The 19465-nt window shown below is 44.5% G+C and overlaps 1 protein-coding gene across 2 annotated transcripts; it reads right to left on the reverse strand.

Moving 5' to 3' along the window:
• Positions 1-4613: 4613 nt before the first annotated feature.
• RSAD1 (radical S-adenosyl methionine domain containing 1) lies at positions 4614-18165 on the reverse strand. Of its 2 annotated transcripts, XM_007505765.2 has the most exons (9): positions 16443-18165; positions 14530-14663; positions 14130-14334; positions 12802-13167; positions 12476-12539; positions 11954-12101; positions 11447-11501; positions 6994-7097; positions 4614-6861 (listed from the first exon to the last, which is right to left on the reverse strand). In XM_007505765.2, the coding sequence occupies exons 2-9, from the start codon at positions 14586-14588 to the stop codon at positions 6690-6692; spliced, it is 1173 nt and encodes a 390-aa protein (XP_007505827.2). In that variant the 5' UTR covers positions 14589-14663; positions 16443-18165; the 3' UTR covers positions 4614-6689. The 2 variants fall into 2 exon arrangements, with proteins under 2 accessions (XP_007505827.2, XP_056672634.1); XM_056816656.1 differs by lacking the exon at positions 6994-7097.
• Positions 18166-19465: the final 1300 nt, after the last annotated feature.

A 19465-nucleotide genomic window follows, 5' to 3' on the forward strand; every position in this document is an offset into this window, starting at 1 on the left:
TTTCTTATTTATGGTAAGATGGAAAGGACCTGAAATAAATGAGAATTAGATGTAAAATACAGGAGTTTGTAAAGTGGTCTCCAATTGGTCATAGAGCAATTACAAGGAACCTATTTCCTGTCATGTATTTTCTCAATTCACAGATATTAAAAGCATCATGTAGGGATCCTAATGTTCAAAAAGGTAGGAAACCACTAGTATACTGGAAAGAACATTGTGCTAAATAGTTAGAAGACCATTGTCTGGGGCAGTTGGGTGGCTCAGTGGACTGAGAGCCAGGCTTGGAGACAGGAGGTCCTGGGTTCAAACCTGACCTTAGATAGTTCCTAGTTGTGGGACCCTGGGCAAGTCACTTTAATCCCCATTGCCTAACCCTTGCTGCTCTGCATTAATTATGTATTCTGTATTCATTCTAAGACTGAAGGTAAGAGTTAAAAAAACAAAAAAAGAAGACCATTGCCAAGTCAGATAATATTACTTTTTTATTTATAAATGGAGTCTTGTGATAAGGCTTGGCTAACTAAAATGATTTAGTGACCACATTGGTACTAAAGAAGGAAGGAGAAGACACAAATACCCAGCCCTCCGTAATGGTGGCGGGAACCTCCAGGGGTGCTATGAATGTGCGACCTTATAGATGACCTTGTAAAAATGTATTGAATGGCTTTTTGTTTTTGTTTTCTTCAGTTTGATTCCATTTTCCTGGCATTTGCCCAGAGCATATGCAGTCCCAACCTCTTCCCAGTCCACTTCGAAGTGTTTTTCTTCTGAGATTCCCTTCCAGTTACCTTGTATATATTTAGTATTTACAGTTATTTGTATGTTGTCTCCCTTGTTAAAATGTGATCTCCTTGGAGTCAGGGATAGGTTTTGTCTTTCTTTTATTCCCAGAACTATGGATCTCTTAGTGCATATCCATGGAACTGTGCAGAAAATGCTCACTGGCTTTTGTCTTAAAAATGTTTTTGCTATTTACTAAACTGTATGTTATTATATATAATATATAATATTTATTAAACTATATGTTATTATATATCATAGATCTTACATGTTATATATAATATATACATATTACTATAATTATACATTGTGGTAGGAATAATGAAGCAGTTAGTTTTAGAGAAACTTAGGAAGACTGAGGTGAACTAAGTACAGAGTAAAGTAAACAGAACCAGGAGAACAAATTATAAAATACTAATAGCATTGTAAAGACAAACCTCTTTGAAAGACTTAAGAACACTGGTGAGTGCAGACATTTTTAGCCAGGTCCCACTCTTCATGGTCCCATTTGGCTTTTTCTTGGCCAAGATCCTAGAGTGGCTTGCCATTTCCTTCACCAGCTCATTTTACAGATGAATAAACTGAAGCAAACAAGGTTAAGTGATTTGTCCAGGGCCATACAACTTTGAGCCCTGCACTCTATCTACTGTGCCACCTAGCTGCCCAAGTCAACACAATAATCAACCATAATTCCAGACATGCCAACCGGACTCAGATGCAGAATGAGACATACTTTTCTGGATATGGCCAATGTGGGGAAGTGGTGTTGCTTGACTACATATGATTGTTACTGGATTGCCCCCACCTTCCCTATTTTAAATGAGTAGAGTAGAATGAGCAGAGGAAGAGAAAATGGATTTTTGTTCATTAAAATTTTTCATTTTAAAAGTTCTTCTTATTGGGTATGGTTCTTTAGAAGGAAAAGAGATATGGTGGAAAAATCTAGTTGATGTAAAAACAAAAGAGGTCAATAAAAGTCTATTTTGAAAAATTATTTCTCAAGAGAAGTGTGAGGTAAGCATCCTCTTGTATATGTCCAGAGGGTAGCAGTAAGAACCCTTGGAATTAGAGGATCAGGGAAACCTGAGAAGCAAAAATTGGTGACCTGACCCAGGATCAGCCCTCCCCTTTCCAATCTGACCCTCTGCTCCTTCTAGTGGAAGTGCTGGGTGTGGGAGAGATGACAGTAGGAGGGGAAAAGGCAGGACCCAGAAATGACACAATATTGGATGTCTCCTGAATCACTAGAAGCCAAACCTAATGAGCACCAACTCTGGCCCTCACCCTGGCCCAGTGCCTCTTGGCCCTTTGAAGAAAGGAAGCTGCCCTGCCTCAGGCCATAGGGAGGCTAGCCAGCAGCACATCTCAGGTGGCACGAGTCTTGGCAGCTGGGAGGAACCCGAGCACGATTGGGCATATCTAATTATCTAATGGCAGCAATTGCTCACAGCTTGACCTTCATTTATTTATCAAGACCCAAAGATGGCCGGTGAGAGGGGAGACACAATGATGCCAGGTCCACATTCTACCCACGAGACCCAGGATTCTGAGATAAGTTCCATAGGCTGACTTTGATGCTTCGACCTAAAAATCCAGTCTCCCCCCCCCCCCCCCCCGGCCCCCACCCCCACGGAAATTCGCAGTCTAGAAAGAATCTCCAAGACAAATTGCCAGGTTCAAGATGGTGACCAGGGTTGGCAGTGGGTGAGTTTATTATGAGATTAAAATAACAATTGCCAAGTCACACGTTCTCTAGATAAAGGGAAAAGGAAAGATAAGGTTTAAGAATCCACTCCACTTATGCCTCCCCCCCTGGCAAAAAGCCTTCATGCAAGGCAGTATGGCAGTAAATGGAGTCAGCAAGACAGAGGTCGAATTCTTCATCAAACACTTACTAGCTGTGCCCCCCTAGGAAAATGATTTAACATCTCCCAGCCTCAGTTTCCTCATCTGTAAAACAGAGATAATATTCACACCTACTTCAGTGTGGTTGTGAGGATCAAAAGAGATAAATGTGACAAAGGGCCTTTGTAAGCATGCACATGTTAGCACTCTACCACCAGACACACGTTCTGTGGACAAATGGGAAAAGATAGAAAAGGATTACAAATGCCCATATTACTCCCCCTTATGCCTCTGTAATGGCAAAAGGTCTTTGTGAAAGGCAGTGTGGCTTAGTGGAGAAAGCATTGGACTTGGAATCAGAAAGACTCAGGTTAGAAGAATCCTTCTTCAAATATTTTAATCAGACAACGGACGTGCATTGAGCAAATGTTATGTGGCAGGCATTGTGCCTGGCAATTGGAATACAAAGACAAGAGTGAAATAGTCCCTGTCTTCCCAGAGCTTAGAGACAAGTTTTAATCCAAATATAACCTTAGTGTTACCTTATTTTTAAGAAAAACGGAGCAGAATCCTGCGGGAAGAGTTGGCTTTATTGTAACCTAAATGATTTAACTGTCGTGGTGAGAGACTGAAAAAGAGAGGCAAGAGAGTTAGGACTAAGAGAACTTCTTTCCTGAGAGACTAAGATATTTTTAGAGAACTTAGTTCAATGCTTAGTTTATGAAGAGACATTAGGCAGAGGATTCCTGGGTAACTTAGTCTGCCATCCTTAGAGAACTGCGTTTGTAGAGTTGAGTAATTCCTAGAGTTGAGATCATGTTGGTGAAAGGATTCTGGTCCATATTTCTTTCCCCTGTTTTTGGAGAATAAAAAGGTGACTATTCGCTTTTCTTACTATGACATGCTGTAAATGTCTTTTTCAGTTTGTCTTTGTTTTATTTTTGTTACATAGTTAATAAATTGTAAGACTATTGATGTTTAAACCTATGAGACTAGAGAGTTGAATTGAAAGAGAAGAGAAAAAGCTTATGGGAGAAGAAGTTCCTCTGGTTAATTTATAAACTGGGGTTGGGGCTCAGAACCAATTGAGAGAAATGCTTTTCTATTTGTCAAAACATACCGTTTAATGACAATATTTGTTACAGTTAATAAATTGTATGAGCAAGAATATTGATGTTTAAGCCTATGAGACAAGGGGTTTAAGATTGAAAGAGAAAAAAATCATGGGAAAAGAGGCTTCTTGGTTACTTATAAACTAGGGTGGAGGCTCTGAGCTCATTGAGAGAAATTGTGTTTTTCTGTTCATTTCTGAGGAAATGTCAAAAACATAACTTTTAATGGCCTTATCATTTGTTATAAAGTTAATAAATTGTATGAGCAAGAATACTGATGTTTAAGCCTATGAGACAAGGGGGTTTGAGATTGAGAGAAGAGAAAAAAATATGGGAAAAGAGGTTTCTCAGTTACTTATAAACTAGGGTGGGGGCTCTGAGCTAATTGAAATTGTGCCTTTCTGTACATTTCTGATGAAATGTCAGAATATACCCATTGATTGCCTTAGAACCCATATAGAGAAATAAAAAAGGAAACTATCTACTAATAGTTAGAAAGGGGTGATGGTTGGTATGGTTTTTAAGTAGTATATATGCAGTTCCAGTCAGACTTCACACAGATTGTGTGTGAAGAAGTTCAAGCCCAACTATCTCCTAGGAACAGCTCACCTCTCCCATGCAGAATTCCAGAATCTTTTACTCTGCCTCTGCATCTCCCTGCAGACCCACTTCATCTGCTCTCTTACTTATAACACTAGGCATATTTGTTACAAGATTTTTGTTTTTCTTCTTTCCCAATATTGGAGTGGGAAATTGGGAAGAAAAAAGAGATATTAATCAGGTAACTAAAAACAAGAAGGAAAAAGGAAAGAGGGTCCCTGAATCATTTTTTGAATGCCCAGAAGAGAATGGAAGCAAAGAGATAAGCAGGACAGCTTTGATAGTTAAATACACTGGATTTATTATACACTTAAAAAATAAAAGCAAGCTATACATGACAGAAATTCTGTTTCAGGTACAATCCTCTCCTTCTATCCTATAACGTTTGTGGAAGTGTTCATTTTATTTGGTGTGGGGTAAGTTCAGAAGGGACAGCTAGGTGGCACAGCGGTTAGAGTGCTGGGTCTGGTGTTTGGAACACTCAGTTCAAATATAACCTCAGATTCTTACTGGCTATGTGGCCCTCTGCAAGTCATTTAACCCTTTTTACCTCAGTTTCCTCATCTGTAAAATGAGCTGGGGAAGGAAATGGCAAACCATTCCAAGAAAACCCAAAAGGAGTCACAAGGAGCCAGACACAACTGAAAATGACTGAACAAAAACAAAATTAAGAATAAAAAAAAATCAGTAAAAGCAAAGGCCAAGAGAAAGTGGATATATGCGATAAACTTTGCCAAAATAAAGGTCTAAATAAATAAATGTAAGGCATGGGGGGAAGTTAGTTAGTTCAGTGGGTTGGGAAGTCTCTAGGCTAGGAGGTCCTGGGTTCAAATCTAGCCTCAGACACTACCTAGCTATGGCAAGTCACTTGACCCCCATTGCCTAGTCCTTACTGCTCTTCTGCCTTGAAACTAACACAGAGTATTGATTCCAAGATGGAGGGTTAGGGTTTTAAAAATAAATAAATCTAAGGCATATTCTCCACCCTCTTCAATCCAGGGGGAAGTATGGGGTGGTAGCGTCTGTTTGCCTCTGTCCCCTAATCCTGGCCACAAGAAAAGGCCTCCTGCCCTCCTCCTGACCAGCCACTTCTAAAGGGCTCCTCTACTTCACACCATGGTGAATTAGTGATATTCTTGGAGCCAGCAACTTCTAAGGAAAACGCCCGGGTATCCAATACATCTAAGCATCATACTTAAGGGTTTGGGGTATAGATGGGTATAAAGAATGGAGAGTCAGATAAGTAGGAAGAGGGGAAGGAAGGGGGGATTGGTTAAAGAACCTCTGTTAGACCTGACAGCTCTCATGTTTCCAGGGGTTCTGAGAGGCTCGGAAGGGGCCTGGCTACAACTCCACAAATCTCTGCCCCTCAGTGGATGTCTAGTCATAGCCTCTGGAAGGACACCAAGAATATTTAAAACAGAAAGAAGGGGGGCAGCTGAGTGGCTCAGTGGATTAAGAGCCAGCCCTAGAGATGGGAGGTCCTGGGTTCATATCTGGCCTCAGACACTTCCCAGCTGTGTGACCCTGGGCAAGTCACTTAACCCCCATTGCCTAGCCCTTAGCACTCTTCTGCCTTGGAACCAATACTTAATATTAATTCTAAGATGGAAGGTAAGGGAAGAGAGAGAGAGAGAGAGAGAGAGAGAGAGAGAGAGAGAGAGAGAGAGAGAGAGAGAGAGAGAGAGAGAGGAAGGAAGGAAGGAGAATAGAATAAGCATTTATTACGCCTCTACTATGTGCCAGACACTGTGCTAAGTACTTTACAATTATCTCATTTGATGCTCATGATAACCCTCGTAGGTAAGTGTTATTATTATCCCTATTTTTGTTTTTAAAACCCTTACCTTCTCTCTTAGAATAGATACTAAATACTGGTTCCAATGCAGAAGAGCAGCAATAGCTAGGCAACAGGGGTTAAGTGACTTGCCCAGGGTCATACAACTAGGGAGTATCTGAGGCCAGATTTGAGCCCAGGATCTTCTGTTTCCAAGCACAACCCTCTATCCCCAGAGCAACTAGCAGTCCCTATTATCCCTATTTTACAGTGGAGGGAACTGAGGCAGATAGTTGTTAAGTCACTTGCCCAGGGTCACATAGCTAAGAAGTGCCTAAGGCTGAATTTGAACTCAGGTTTTCCTGATTCCAGGTCTAGCATTCTATCTACTGTACCACCTAGCTGCCCTTCTGCCCAAGAAATAACCATGGCTTTCATCCCTCCAATTCCCCATCAAAGGTTAGGGAAAAGGCTAACCCTCATTCTGGTCCCTGCCCCTCCCCCCAATTGGCACATCCTGCTCTCTCCAAGATTAGAACCGTAGTTTTAAAGCTGGCGTGCACCTCTGAGGTCACCTAGTCCAAGTCATACTTGAAACATGAATCGCCTCTTGGGGAGGCAGCTCCTGACTTGGTGACCTTGAAGGTGGGAGGAGACCTGTTTTCCCAGGCATTCTGGAGCTGGAGGAGGAGTCTCAGCAGAATAGTATCCAGCACAGCCAGCCCTTTCCAGGAACACCGGAGTCCTCTGGAACAGCAAGGAGATGAGATAACAGTCCTCCCTCCCCCATTCCCCAACCCCATGGCCCTGCCACTCCGGTCCTCCCAAACTGCCACCCCTCCACATCCTCCCTTCCTCCCTTGCCCCCTCACAGCCTACCTGGGGTCCAGCAGCAAAAGACCTTGGGATTGAAGCTCCCTCACTTCCTCAGATTCCCCAAACACCTCCCACAGGGACAAGTGGGGCTCAAATTGCAGCCAGTGCTGGAGAAGACAGTCAGTATTGTGTCTTCCCCCAACTCCTCACCCCTGGGGATGGTGTCATCCCATATCCAAAGGCGGGAGTATTAGCATTGTGTCAGGGTGCATCATGGAGGAAACCTGGGCAGATCCTCAGGAAATAGCTAGACTATGCCTCACCCTGTGTATATGTGGGTTGCCTGTTGACATCTCATCCAAGCAACTCAGAGCCCAGCATGAAGATGAGCCAACATGTGCCAAGAATTTGAAAATGATGAGGGAGTGATCTCCAGGCCATGCTTCCTCCACAGTTTCCACATATGATCCAGTTTTCCTCTCCACCTTGTCTCTCATGGTTATCCTTCCTTGTTTCACTATTTGGTTTTGTTCCCCCCACCCCCAAAACCTAATCTGTTGCCCAGCAAGTAGTAAGAACTCAGTAAATGTTGGAGGACAGTGATGAGAATGCTCGCTCTGATTCTAGGGATTAGGTGGAAGGTACCACATGTTATCTATTACTTCTTAACTTCTGTTCCCCTTCTACTTCTTAGACCTATAATTATTAATATTCATGCTAATGACCCTTCTAAAAACCAAGCCAATCTCTTTAATCTAATTTACCAGATTTTTATTAAGCAATTTCTTAAAAATGGACTTAATAACTACAAGATAATATACAGGGGTGGCTAGGTAGCATGATGGATAGAACACCAGGCCAAATCTGGCCTCAATACTTCGCAGCTATGTGACCCTAGGCAAGTCACTTAACCCTCCATTGCCTAGCTCTTACTGCTCTGCTACCTTGGAATCAAAATTTAGTATTGATTCTTTTTTTTTTTAACCCTTACCTTCTGTTTTAGAATCAATATTGTGTATTGGTTCCAAGGCAGAAGAGCAGAAAGACCTAAGCAAATAAGTGCCTCTAGCCCTCCTGACCCCCCAAAAGAGCTAGGCAATGGGGGTTCAATAGAGGTTCAAGTTAGGAAGTGTCTGACACTAGATTTGAACTCAGGACCTCTAGTTTCTAGGTCTGCCTCTCAATTCACTGAGTCAACTAGTTGTCCCTGTTTAGTATTAATTCTAAGATAGTAGTTAAGGGTTTTAAAAAAAACAAAGATAATATTCAGGATTAAAAAATATGAGGATACAAAGATAAAATCAAAGAGAGTCCCTGAAGTCATAAAATTGGTATTCTACTGGGATTTTGGGGTGGGGTGGGGGAAAAGGACAGGGCAGGGTGAAGAGAGACCAGACCTATGATTTCATTAGTATTAGATATTCATTCCCAATGAGGAAATCCTCTTTTCAATGCAGGCAAGCACCTTCTCTACAAGTTATAACCTTAGAGAACTGCCCAAGGTCACATAGCCAGAATGTAATTGAGATGACTAGAGCCCCCATCTTCAAGGCTGCCTTTCTAACCACTCCACCACACTGCCTTAGGGGTAGTTGGGAAGAGCTATAACATGAAAATAGATAAATATGTACATGATAATCTGGGGAAGGAGAAAGCACTGGCTATGCTGGGGATCACAAAAATCTTTCCAGAGGCGATAAGCTGAACTCTGAAAGGACCTAGGAATTGTAAGGGGTGGAGAGGAGAAAATATATGAAGGACAGTCAGTATAAAGGTATGGAGGTAGACTATTAAGTTCCAAGTTTGGGGAACAGCAAGCAGGCTAGTTTGGATGGAATACAAAGTACATGAAAAGGGATAATATACAATACATCTGGGCAGATAAGCTGGGGACATACTGTGAAGGGCTTTAAGTGCCAAGGGAGGAGTTTGTATTTTATCCTAGAGATAACAGGGTGTCCCTGAAGAGTCCCTGAGTAGGAGAACCACAGAGAGAGACGTGTGTTAGAAAGATTATTCTGGCAGCTGTGTGGAGGACATATTTGAGAAGGGAGAGATTGGAATCTCAGCGTCTAATTGGAGGCTATTGCAACAATCCAGGTGAAAGGTGATGAGGACCCAAATTAGGGTGGTTGGCCATGTATCTGGAGAGAAGGGAACAGAATGAGGACAGAGGAACTCACAAGACTTGGCAACTGAATTGCTACAGACAGTGAGGGACTGGAAAGAGTCAAGCCAGCCACCAGGACAGCCACAGACCTCCATCTCCTGATACTTATCCACTCCCCATTCCTAGAAACCGGAAATTCCCTGCCCTGATCACAATCTCCCCTCTCTGTTTCTCCACCCTCACTAATAGGGAGCCTCCTGGTGTGACCTCCAGTCCTTGGATCTCTCCTTATTCCTTCAGTCCTTCATTGTTGTTCTGGATTCCCTTCCTTCTGGATCCCCAAATCAGCAATTCTACCAACCTAAACTTCTTTGGACCCTTGATCTTCTACTCTTACCCTTCTCCTAATTCCCAACACTGATGCCTGTGCCTGGAGTCAGGAAGACCTCAACTCTGGCCTCGGACACTTACTAGCTAGCTGTGGGACCCTGGGCAAGTCAATTAGCCCAGTTTGACCCCGTTTCCTCATCTGTCAAATGAGCTGGAGAAGGAAATAGAAAACCACTCCAGTATCTTTGCCAAGAAAATCCTAAATAGGGTGATGAAGGCACAACTGAAAAATTACTAAACAATGAAACTTAAAAAACAACAACCCTAACTCTCCTGCCTTAGAATCAATACTGTGATTTGGTTCCAGGCAGAAGAGTAGGAAGGGCTACATAATCGGGTTAACTGGCTTGTCCATGGTCATATAGCTAGGAAGTGTCAGAGGTCAAATTTGAACCCAGGACCTCCTGTCTCTGGGCCTGACTCTCCATCCACTGAGCCACCCAGCTGCCTCCAGTAACGACAATCTTTAAAGCCCAGATAACCTGCACTAGTCAATCTCTATTTTCTTCCACAGAATGTACTCATTTCACCCATTATAAATTCATAATAACAAATCCACTACTGGCTGTTCATACAGAATTCATGTGATAATCTCATGTCTAAACTCATCAGCATTTCCCTTAAAATCCACTCCTGTTCCTGGACTTTCTATGAATGGGATCACAAATGTCCAAGTCACCCAGATTCCTCCCCTCAGAATCTTTTTCAACTCCTTAGGAAGGGCCACTAGGTGGCACAGTGGACACAGTGCTGGGCCAGGAGGCAGGAAGACCTGAGTTTAAATACAGTCTTGGACTCCAATAGCTTTGTAACCCTGAGCAAGTCCCTTAACCGCTGTCTGCCTCAGTTTTCTTAACTGTAAAATGGGGATAACAGCACCTACTGCTCAGGGTTGTTTTGAAATTAACAACACATGCACAGTGCCTGACACATAGCAGGAGCTTAATAAATGTGAATTTCCTTCCTCCCTTTATCGACTCTCCCTGGATGCGTAGAATTACCATTCTTGCCACTACCACATGTAGTGTCTTTATCATCTCTTGCATGGGTTAATTCAATATCCAGCACCTCAAAGAAAATGAATCTTTCAGATGTATTGGTCCTGATGAAGCCTGCTGTTAAAAAAAAGGCTCCTCATTGGTCTCTGAAAAATAGTCAGAACTATTGATTCTGGCATTCAAGGCTTTCCACAATCTGACTCCCAAATCTCTTTTCTCCTGTTGTATCTCATGATCTATATTCTACTCAAAGTATTCATCATGCCCTGAACTCACTTCTCAATTTCCCACCTTTGTTCACACTGTTCCTCACTCCCAGAATGTCTTCCTGCCAGGTGTCCCTGCCCTCTTCCCTCCCATCCCCACCTACTGAAATCCTACATCCTTCAAGGCCCAGCTCAGAAGTCCTGTCTGCCATGAAGCCACCCCTGCTCCCTCCAGCAGGAAGGGACCTCTTCTAAAATCCCCGAACCCTTGCTTTGTGTCTGTGCCATCTATTTTCCCTGTCCTCTCTCGTGTGTCTGGCTTCTCAAGGGCAGGAACCGTGCCTTGTTTTTGTCTTTGACCTTCCTGCATGCCTAGCACAAAACAGGAACTTAATACACTCTGTGCAATGAATAAAGGAATTCATGAATCTAAGATGTCACCCCCACTTCACAGACTAGCTTGACATTCATTCAGGATCAAGCTGACATCCCTGCTGCTTCCCCACTTGGGGTGCCTTAAGGCTAGGCCTGGGAGGAGTTCTTTCCTTCCACTGGGGCCCCTTCATTCCCAGCCTTGGATGCTGCTCCATCTGCTACTTTCATTTCTGGAGAGAGATTAGGGGGAGCCCCTGTGACACCCCCAAACCTCCTCTGGATCTGGCCCGGGCTCAGTGGGGGAGGATGTCCATTGTGTAATAGTGCGTGTGACTGAGTGGTGGGCAGCGGAGGGTCTCCGGGGTGGCAGAGAAGGCCCTGGAGCGGGCAGGGGCGCAGAGCCAACTCGGGAAGCCAGTTCTCCTCAGCCACCTTACCTGGTGAGTGATTCCGATGTCTGTGCGCAGCCCCAGAGCCAACACCTCCTCCAGTCTGAAACAGAGCCAGACAGAGTTATACGAATCACACGTACACACCACAGTTAGCGTGCTTGTGTGTTTGAGAGTAGGTAGGTACGGATGGGGCAGCGGGGTGGCAACGTGGGTAGAATATTGGGCCTGGGGCCGAGAAGACTCCTCTTCCTGTGTTCAAATCTGACCTCAGACGCTTACTAGCTTTGTGACCCTGGGCAAGTCACTTTACCCTCTTTGCCTCCATTTCCTTATCTGTAAAGTGAACCAGAATAGAAAATGGCAAACCCCTCCACTATCTCTGCCAAGAAAATCCCAATGGGGCCACGAAGGGTCAGCTATAACTGAACAACAACCCACATGAGGGGAAGCCCATTCAGAGAGGGGAGGGCAATCCGTAATAATGCTAAGGATAGGGTAGCCTATGGGGGTGGGTGGCCTTGGAGAGAAAAGCTTCACCTCTAAAATACTCACAGCTCCAGCTCTCCCAGGGGCACTCGCTTCCGGGTGCCATGTCCAAACACTGAAACTTCCTTCATCCAGTTGTCAGGTTCCAAGGTCTGGATGCGAGCTTCCCGGAGGCTCCCTCCATCCCCCTGAGGCACAAATCGCCCATGGGCCCCTAAGACAGGATTTTATACATTTAAAAATATGTAAATTATTATAAGTATATGTAGCATCATGTAAAAGATGTGATATATAATTATATATCATATGAATATCAGTATCATGAAATACTATATTATAATTCCATTTCATGTAGATCATTATATTACATGTGTAATATTACACATATCATATGTAATAGGTGTGGTATATACTTATCATAATATATAACATCATATAATAGGTGGGATATGTAATTCTATATTATGTATCATACATAACAGATGTGACACATTATATTGTAATTATATATTATAGATATAAAATAGGAGTATATATATCCCTCTTAGCTCTTCCACCCTGCCCTTCCCATTTGGTCACGGAACTCACCAGGGCCCACACCTATGTACTGACCACCCTGCCAATAGGTCCAGTTATGGCTGCTGAGAGCTTCCTGTAAAGAGGGAGGGAAGGAACAGTCAGTGCGGCGGGGAGACAGCCCCGGCCCATTCCCACTGGGGGATGTGAACGCCCAGCCTAGGGAATCCCTCCACCCAGTCTAAATGCCTGGGCCAGGGATCCTTGGACAGACAAGGAAGGAGGACCTCCCCAGGGTTCCCCCTTTCCCTTCTCCCCCATGCCCCTCTCTTCCTCACTGCCCCCAGAACAAGGGTCAGCTCCTCCATCCAGCGCCATAGTCCCGAGGAAGGGCTCACATTTCTGGCAAAGTTGGACACCTCGTACTGGCGGAAGCCTGCCTCCCTCAGGACCTCTCGCCCATCTTGGTACATCTGAGCCGCAGTTTCTGGGTCGGGAGAGGGCAGGGTCTCTCGCTGGACCTGGGCAAAGAGCGTCGTGCCCCTCTCCAGGGTCAGCTGGTAGAGAGAGACGTGGTCATCGCAGCGGGAAAGCAGCTCCTGCAGCTGCCCAAGCCACGGTTCCACCTGCTGCCCTGGGAGGCCGAACATGAGGTCCACAGAGGTGCGCCCTGGATACAGACGCCGGGCCTCTTCCAGGGTGCCCAAGGCTTCGGACGCCGAGTGTGTCCTGCCCAGCAGCTGGAGCTCTGTATCATCTAAGGACTGGAAGAAGAAAAGGAGGAGACCGAGGGATTGGGAGAGGAGGGAGGCACCGTAGCCTGGCTTGCCAAGGATGTGGAGGACACAGTTTGGCCTTGAGGAGGTATGGATGTGAGTATGGGGAGCCAGGAGAAAGCTAAAAAAGAGAAAGGTTGGGGGCAGGCTCAATGGATAGAGAGCCAGGCCTGGAAATGCGCAGTCCTGGGTTCAAATCTGGCCTCAGACACTTCCTAGCTGTGGGACCCTGGGCAAGTCACTTAATCTCCATTGCCTAGCCCTTAGTGCTCTTGGAACCGATACTCAGTATTGGTGAATAGGGAAGGTAAAGGTTAATTTAAAAAAAGAGAAAGAGAAAGGTTGGAGACAAGTATGTGTGAGTGTGTCTGAATGTGTATGTGATTGTGAATGTGTATATGTGAGTGTGTGAATGTATATTGTGATTGTGTGGGTATGAGTGTGTGTATGTGTGAAATGTGAATATGTGTCAACGTGTGGGTATGTTCAAGAAACGTAAGAAAGTAAGACATCCTAAGGTTCTCAACCCGAGGTCTATGAACTTTTCTTTTTTCCTTCTATTAATTTTATTATTTTCCCAAAGTGTTCATTTTTATAAATGGGTAATCTTGTAAAACCAAACCCCCAAATCATAAACCCAAACAAACAATTGAAAAATTGTATGCTTTCATCTGTGTTCTGACTCCAACGTGAACTTGTTTTCTTAACAAATGTTTTGATAACTACATTTTAGTAGAATTGGTTTCTTTTAGAATCTGTCTTTTTTTATGCATTTCACAACATTGTTTTGAGAAGGGGTCCAAAGTCTGCTCAAGGGGAACATGACACCAAAAAAAGTTAAGCAGGGTAGGAAGCTGTCTGACTCGGCCAATTTACCCGGCAATGAGGTCTAGAAAAGAAGGGGAGCAGGGAGGCAGAGCAGGGGGGTGGGAATACTGAAGTGTAGTCACCTGAATGCCAATGGAAATTCTATTGATCCCTGCCACTTGGAAGGCAGCCAGCCTTGATGCCTTGGATGAGGTAGGATTGGCCTCTAGGGTCACTTCAGCCTTGGCTGGCAAGTGGGTGTTCTGGGCTATAGCCTCCAACACTGAGGCCACAGTGTAAGGGCTGGCCAGGCTTGGTGTCCCCCCACCAAAGAACACAGAGTTGATCCTAGAAAGGAGATGGGTTTGAGAATGAGATGAAACCTAAGCAAGTGCCCCCAAGCACCCCAGCTTTGTGCTTCCTGTTCCCTTCCCAGGGATTCTTAGAAAATGCCAGTGAAGTGATCTAAGGGATCCCCCAGCTTCCTCCCCTTCACTTCCCATCTTTCCACCTTCACCATAAGGTTTCCTCCAAGGGACCCACCTTTGCACCCCACTGAGTTTCAGCAGTGTTGTTGCCTCTTGCACAAGGCATGTCCGCATGGCATCCTCATCTAGCCTCCGGGGGATATATTTGTTGAAATTACAATAGTAGCAGCGCTTCTCACAGTACGGCCACTGAGAGAGTACACAGGAGGGAGGGTGGGTGAGGCAGGTGACCTCCCACTACTCAGCCTCTTCTAGGGCTCAGCTGAGAAGTGCTACCACTTCCCCATCCCAGTTTTCCAATGCTCACAAATGCCCTTGAATATGCTAGTTGCCAAGGAGAAGGAAAGGCGAGAAGCAGCCAGTCCCCCATCTAAACATCTCCAAAACTCAGGCCTACTTTTCTCCCAACCTAGGACTGCCCTGGGTCCAGGAGCCTCCTCCACTCCCAGATTCCTTCAAGGAGAGGCAACTGTGAAGTATGCATTCTTTCCCATCCTAGTGACTTATGTCTTACATATAGTCATATAACTATTTTTTAAATGCATGCTTTGTTTTAATCTAAGGATTAAAGCATTTTGTAAAGCTTAAAGGAATGTTAGCTATTATTATCATCATTTATAGATGAGAAAATGGAGGCATACAGAAGTTAAATGACTTGTCCAAGGTCCCATAGCTACTTAAAGTTTGATGCTGGATTTGAACTTATGTCTTCCCAACTCCAGGTCTAGTAGTCTAGCTATTGTATCATCTAGCTGCTCTATTTTCTATAGATAAATGGATAGATGGAGGGACGGATGGAGAGAGAGACAGAGAAAGGAGGGGTAGACAAATGGACATGGATAGACAGACAGAGACAGATAGATAGATAGATAGATAGATAGATAGATAGATAGATAGATAGATAGATAGATAGATAGGATGATTGGTTGAAATGCCTAGGATATAGCCAGTTGGAGTTTTCCAGTAGATATTTGATGGATTTTACACATACACACACACAAACATCATAGATGTCATCATTTACTTAGAGATTCTAATGGAACCCACAGATGCTGATGAAGTCTCCGAGAGAGAAAAGAGAAAGTCTAAGATAGAACCCTGGGGCATTTCTGTAGTTAGCAGGTATGCTGGAGATAGGCAGGATGAGAGCAGTGTGTGTGAAGAACATGAAGGTTTTTAAGCAGGCGGGCAGCTGGGCATGTTTGAAGGAATCATTTGATAGGGGTTGACGATTCTGGGAGTTGGAAAATAGTGGGGATCGCTGGCAAATATGGGAGGGGATGGAATCAAGGGTACAAGTGAAATGGCTTGGCACAGTTGAGAAGGCCACCTCTTTCTTCCTTCCAGACTGGATGAGAGGAATAAATATAAGTGAAAGAATGAAAAAGCACTTACTGGGTGTCAAGCACTTATCTACACTAGGGATACAAATACTAAAGCTAAGACAGTCCCTGTCTTCAAGGGCATTGCATCCTAATAAAAGGAGAAACAAATTGCAAATTGATTGCCAGAGGAATATATTTTAAATTATAAAATAATATGCATAGGATTCTAAAGGAAACTAGTGCTACTGAAATATGGTTATTGAAATATTTTTACAAACAAGTTACCGCGCTCCGTCCCCCCTTACCCCCCCAGGGCCAGAGGGAAGGGGCTCCCAGTTTCCAGACTGATAGAAGCTCTGAGCTTCTGTCCCAAACCTGGGACTGGAGCTCCGGCTGAGAGCCTGGCTCGGCAGGAATAGGGGCTGGGCAGGGGCAGTCCTGGAGGAGGAGCATGGTCTGGAGGAGGGATTGGAGCTGAGGCTAAAGGCAGGGACAGGACCAGAACTATGGCAGGGGCAGGACTGAAGCTGGATCTGGGGGCAGGAGTAGAGGTTGGTGCTGGGGCAGGGGCAGGATTAGGGACTGGGGCTGGGGTAAGGGCAAAAGCTGGAGCCCGCCCAGGGGCCGGCGCTCCTCTACTCACGTGGACGTAGAGCGCGGCGCTGCGGCTCCCCGGCGGCGGCTGCGCGCCGGGGCGCGTCTTGCTCTGATCTTGACCTTGGCCCTGCCCCCCGATGCAGCTCCGTTTGCTCGTACATTGTATCCCTAGGGTGGCCGCGGTCCTGCAGCGAGCCCGGAGGCCAGGGAGCGCCAGGCTTGCAGAGAGCCTGGGATCTTGGCCACAGTTGCCGGCGTCCTCCCCTCCCCCCTCAGCTCTGGAGTTGGAGTAGCAGACGGCTAAAGATCCCTTCTGTCTAGTCTTGGAAGATGGGAAGCCGAGATCGAGCAGCTCTGCCTTCCTCGCTGCACGTGCACTCCGGATGGGGGGCAGCCAAGCTCTGCGGAGAGTCGGAGTGGCGCCGCTCGAGTATTCGGGATGAGTTCGAAGGTCCTGAGGCCTCTAATCAGACGGAAGTCTTAAAGGAGCGGCTGGCGAGACCTCCTGTCTGCGGGCGCCACCTGCCGTTCACTAGAGCCTATTTAGGACAGTAGGTGTAGAGCAGGAAGAGACTTGAGAGCTCATTTCGTCCAATCCCGGATTTTACAAAGAAGGAAACTGATGACCCACATCTCGCCTAGACTATTGCAATCGCCTCTTAACTGGTCTCTCTGTGCCCGGTTCTCCTTTCCAATCCGACTTCCACACAGTTACCAAAGCGATATTGCTAACGCTGTTATCACGAAAATCAATTATTTTGGAACCTGGGAGCCCATTCCAGCCTGGTTCTAAACTACCTTCCCAGTCTTATTATGCATTACTTCATGCATGCAGTCTGTTGAGTCTTTTTCAGTCCTGTCTATTCTTTGTGACCCCATTTACGATTTTCTTGGCAGAGATACCGGGGTGGTTTGCCATTTCTTTCTCCAGCCCATTTTACAGATGAGGAAAACTGAGGCAAACAGGATTGAGTGACTTGCCCAAAGTCACATAGCTAGGATGTGAAGCCAGTTCTGATCTCAAATCTTTCTGACTCCAGGCCCAGCACTCTATCCACTGTGCCACCTAGCTGTTTAGACATTAGCTAAATTGATCTTTTTAATATTCCCTTCTACACATCACTCTTTTCATGCCTGGAATGCATTTACTGCCAATTGTACCTGTCCCAGGGCTGCCTAACTTTTAACTATCTTGTACAAATTTATATGTCATCCTATAAAATGGAAATTTGTGAAGGGCATATTTTAATTTTTGTCTCTATTCCCAGCATTTAGCACAGGGCCTGAAGTTCTTTAATAAATGTTTCTTGATTGACCACAGAGATTAAGTGATTTGACCAAGATCATACAGATACTTAAGGGATGGAATGAAGATTCAAAACCAAGACAAAGAATCACAGGCTTACTTTTTTATGTTATTTTTATTTATTTTTAAACCCTTTACCTTCTGCCTTAGAATCAATACTGTATTGGTTCTATGGCAGAAGAGTGGTAAGGGCTAGGCAATGGGGGTGAAGTGACTTGCCCAGGGTCACACAGCTAGGAAGTATCTGAGGCCAGATTTGAACCTAGGACCTCCCTTTTGTAGGCCTGACTGTCAATCCATTGAGCCACCCAGATGCCCCCTATTTTTTTATTCTATTCTTTTTATAGATGAAACAGGTTCAAAGAAATTAAGTGACTTTGCTCAGTCACAACAGCTTGTAAATGTGAGAGCCCTCAAGTCATTTTCTTCTTAGCTAATTTGATGGATATTTAGAGGAATCATAATTTTTTTTTTAATTTTAATATTATTTTATTTGGTCGTTTTCATACATTATTCACTGGAAACAAAGATCGTTTTCTTTTCCTCCCCTCTCCCCCCCCCCCCCCCCCCCCCCGCCTTTCCCTCTCCCATAGCCGACGCATGATTCCACTGGTTATCACATGTGTTCTTGACTCGAACCCATTTCCCTGTTGTTGGAGTTTGCATTATAGTGTTCATTTAGAGTCTCTCCTCAGTCTTATCTCCTCCAACCCTGTGGTCGAGCAGTTGCTTTTCAGCGGTGTTTTTACTCCCACAGTTTATCCTCTGCTTGTGGGTAGTATTTTTTTTTAGATCCCTGCAGATTGTTCAGGGAAATTGCATTGATACTTATGGAGAAGTCCATCACCTTCGATTGTACCACAATGTATCAGTCTCTGTGTATAATGTTTTCCTGGTTCTGCTCCTTTCGCTCTGCATCACTTCCTGGAGGTTGTTCCAGTTCACATGGAATTCCTCCACTTTATTAGAGGAATCATAATTTTTAAAAAAGTACATTTCTCAGGGAAGTTAGGTGGCTCAATGGATTGAAAGCCAGCCCTAGAGGTGTGATGTTCTACATTCAAATTTGACCTTAATGTCACTTAACCCCCATTGCCTAGCTCTTATAATTCTTCTGCCTTGGAAACAATATGCAGTGTTGATTCTAAGACAGGAGGTAAGGGTTTTGGAAGGGGAGAAAGTATATTTTTCTGATAACTAGAGATTTTGAACATTTTCATGTGAGTGTTACTATGTTTCCTATGCACATTCTTTGATAGCTTATCAATTGGAGAATGGCTTTTCCTCTAATGAATTTGAGCTATAAAACTGGTGTTTTTTTCCTTTATTTTATTCCAGGGACAAATTTACATGTTTTCCAAGATTACATGATTTATATTGTCTCTTTTTCCTCTTACCTCCCCCTCAAAGTTGACAGTGAGCTATAAAATTGGGATGTCAGAATTTTACCAGAAGTGTTTGATGCAGGGGTATTTAGGTAGCATGGTAGATAGAGTACTCCAGGCCTGGAGTGGGGAGAACCTGGGTTCAAATCTGCCTCAGATACTTCCTAGCTGTGTGACCTTGGGCAAGTCCCTTAATCCCTATTGCCTGGCTCTTGCCCTTCTATCTTAGAGTTGTTATTCAAGACAGAAGGTATGGGTTTGAAAGAGAGACTGAATAGAGGTGTGAAATTTAGATTACTCCACCCTACTTAGATCTTACTTTATGGTGAAGATAAAATTGTAATCTCCTGATTGAACAATGAAGGTACTTAGTTCTTA

This window comes from Monodelphis domestica, chromosome 2 (assembly GCF_027887165.1).
Source record: "Monodelphis domestica isolate mMonDom1 chromosome 2, mMonDom1.pri, whole genome shotgun sequence".
In the NCBI taxonomy this organism is placed as follows: domain Eukaryota; kingdom Metazoa; phylum Chordata; class Mammalia; order Didelphimorphia; family Didelphidae; genus Monodelphis; species Monodelphis domestica.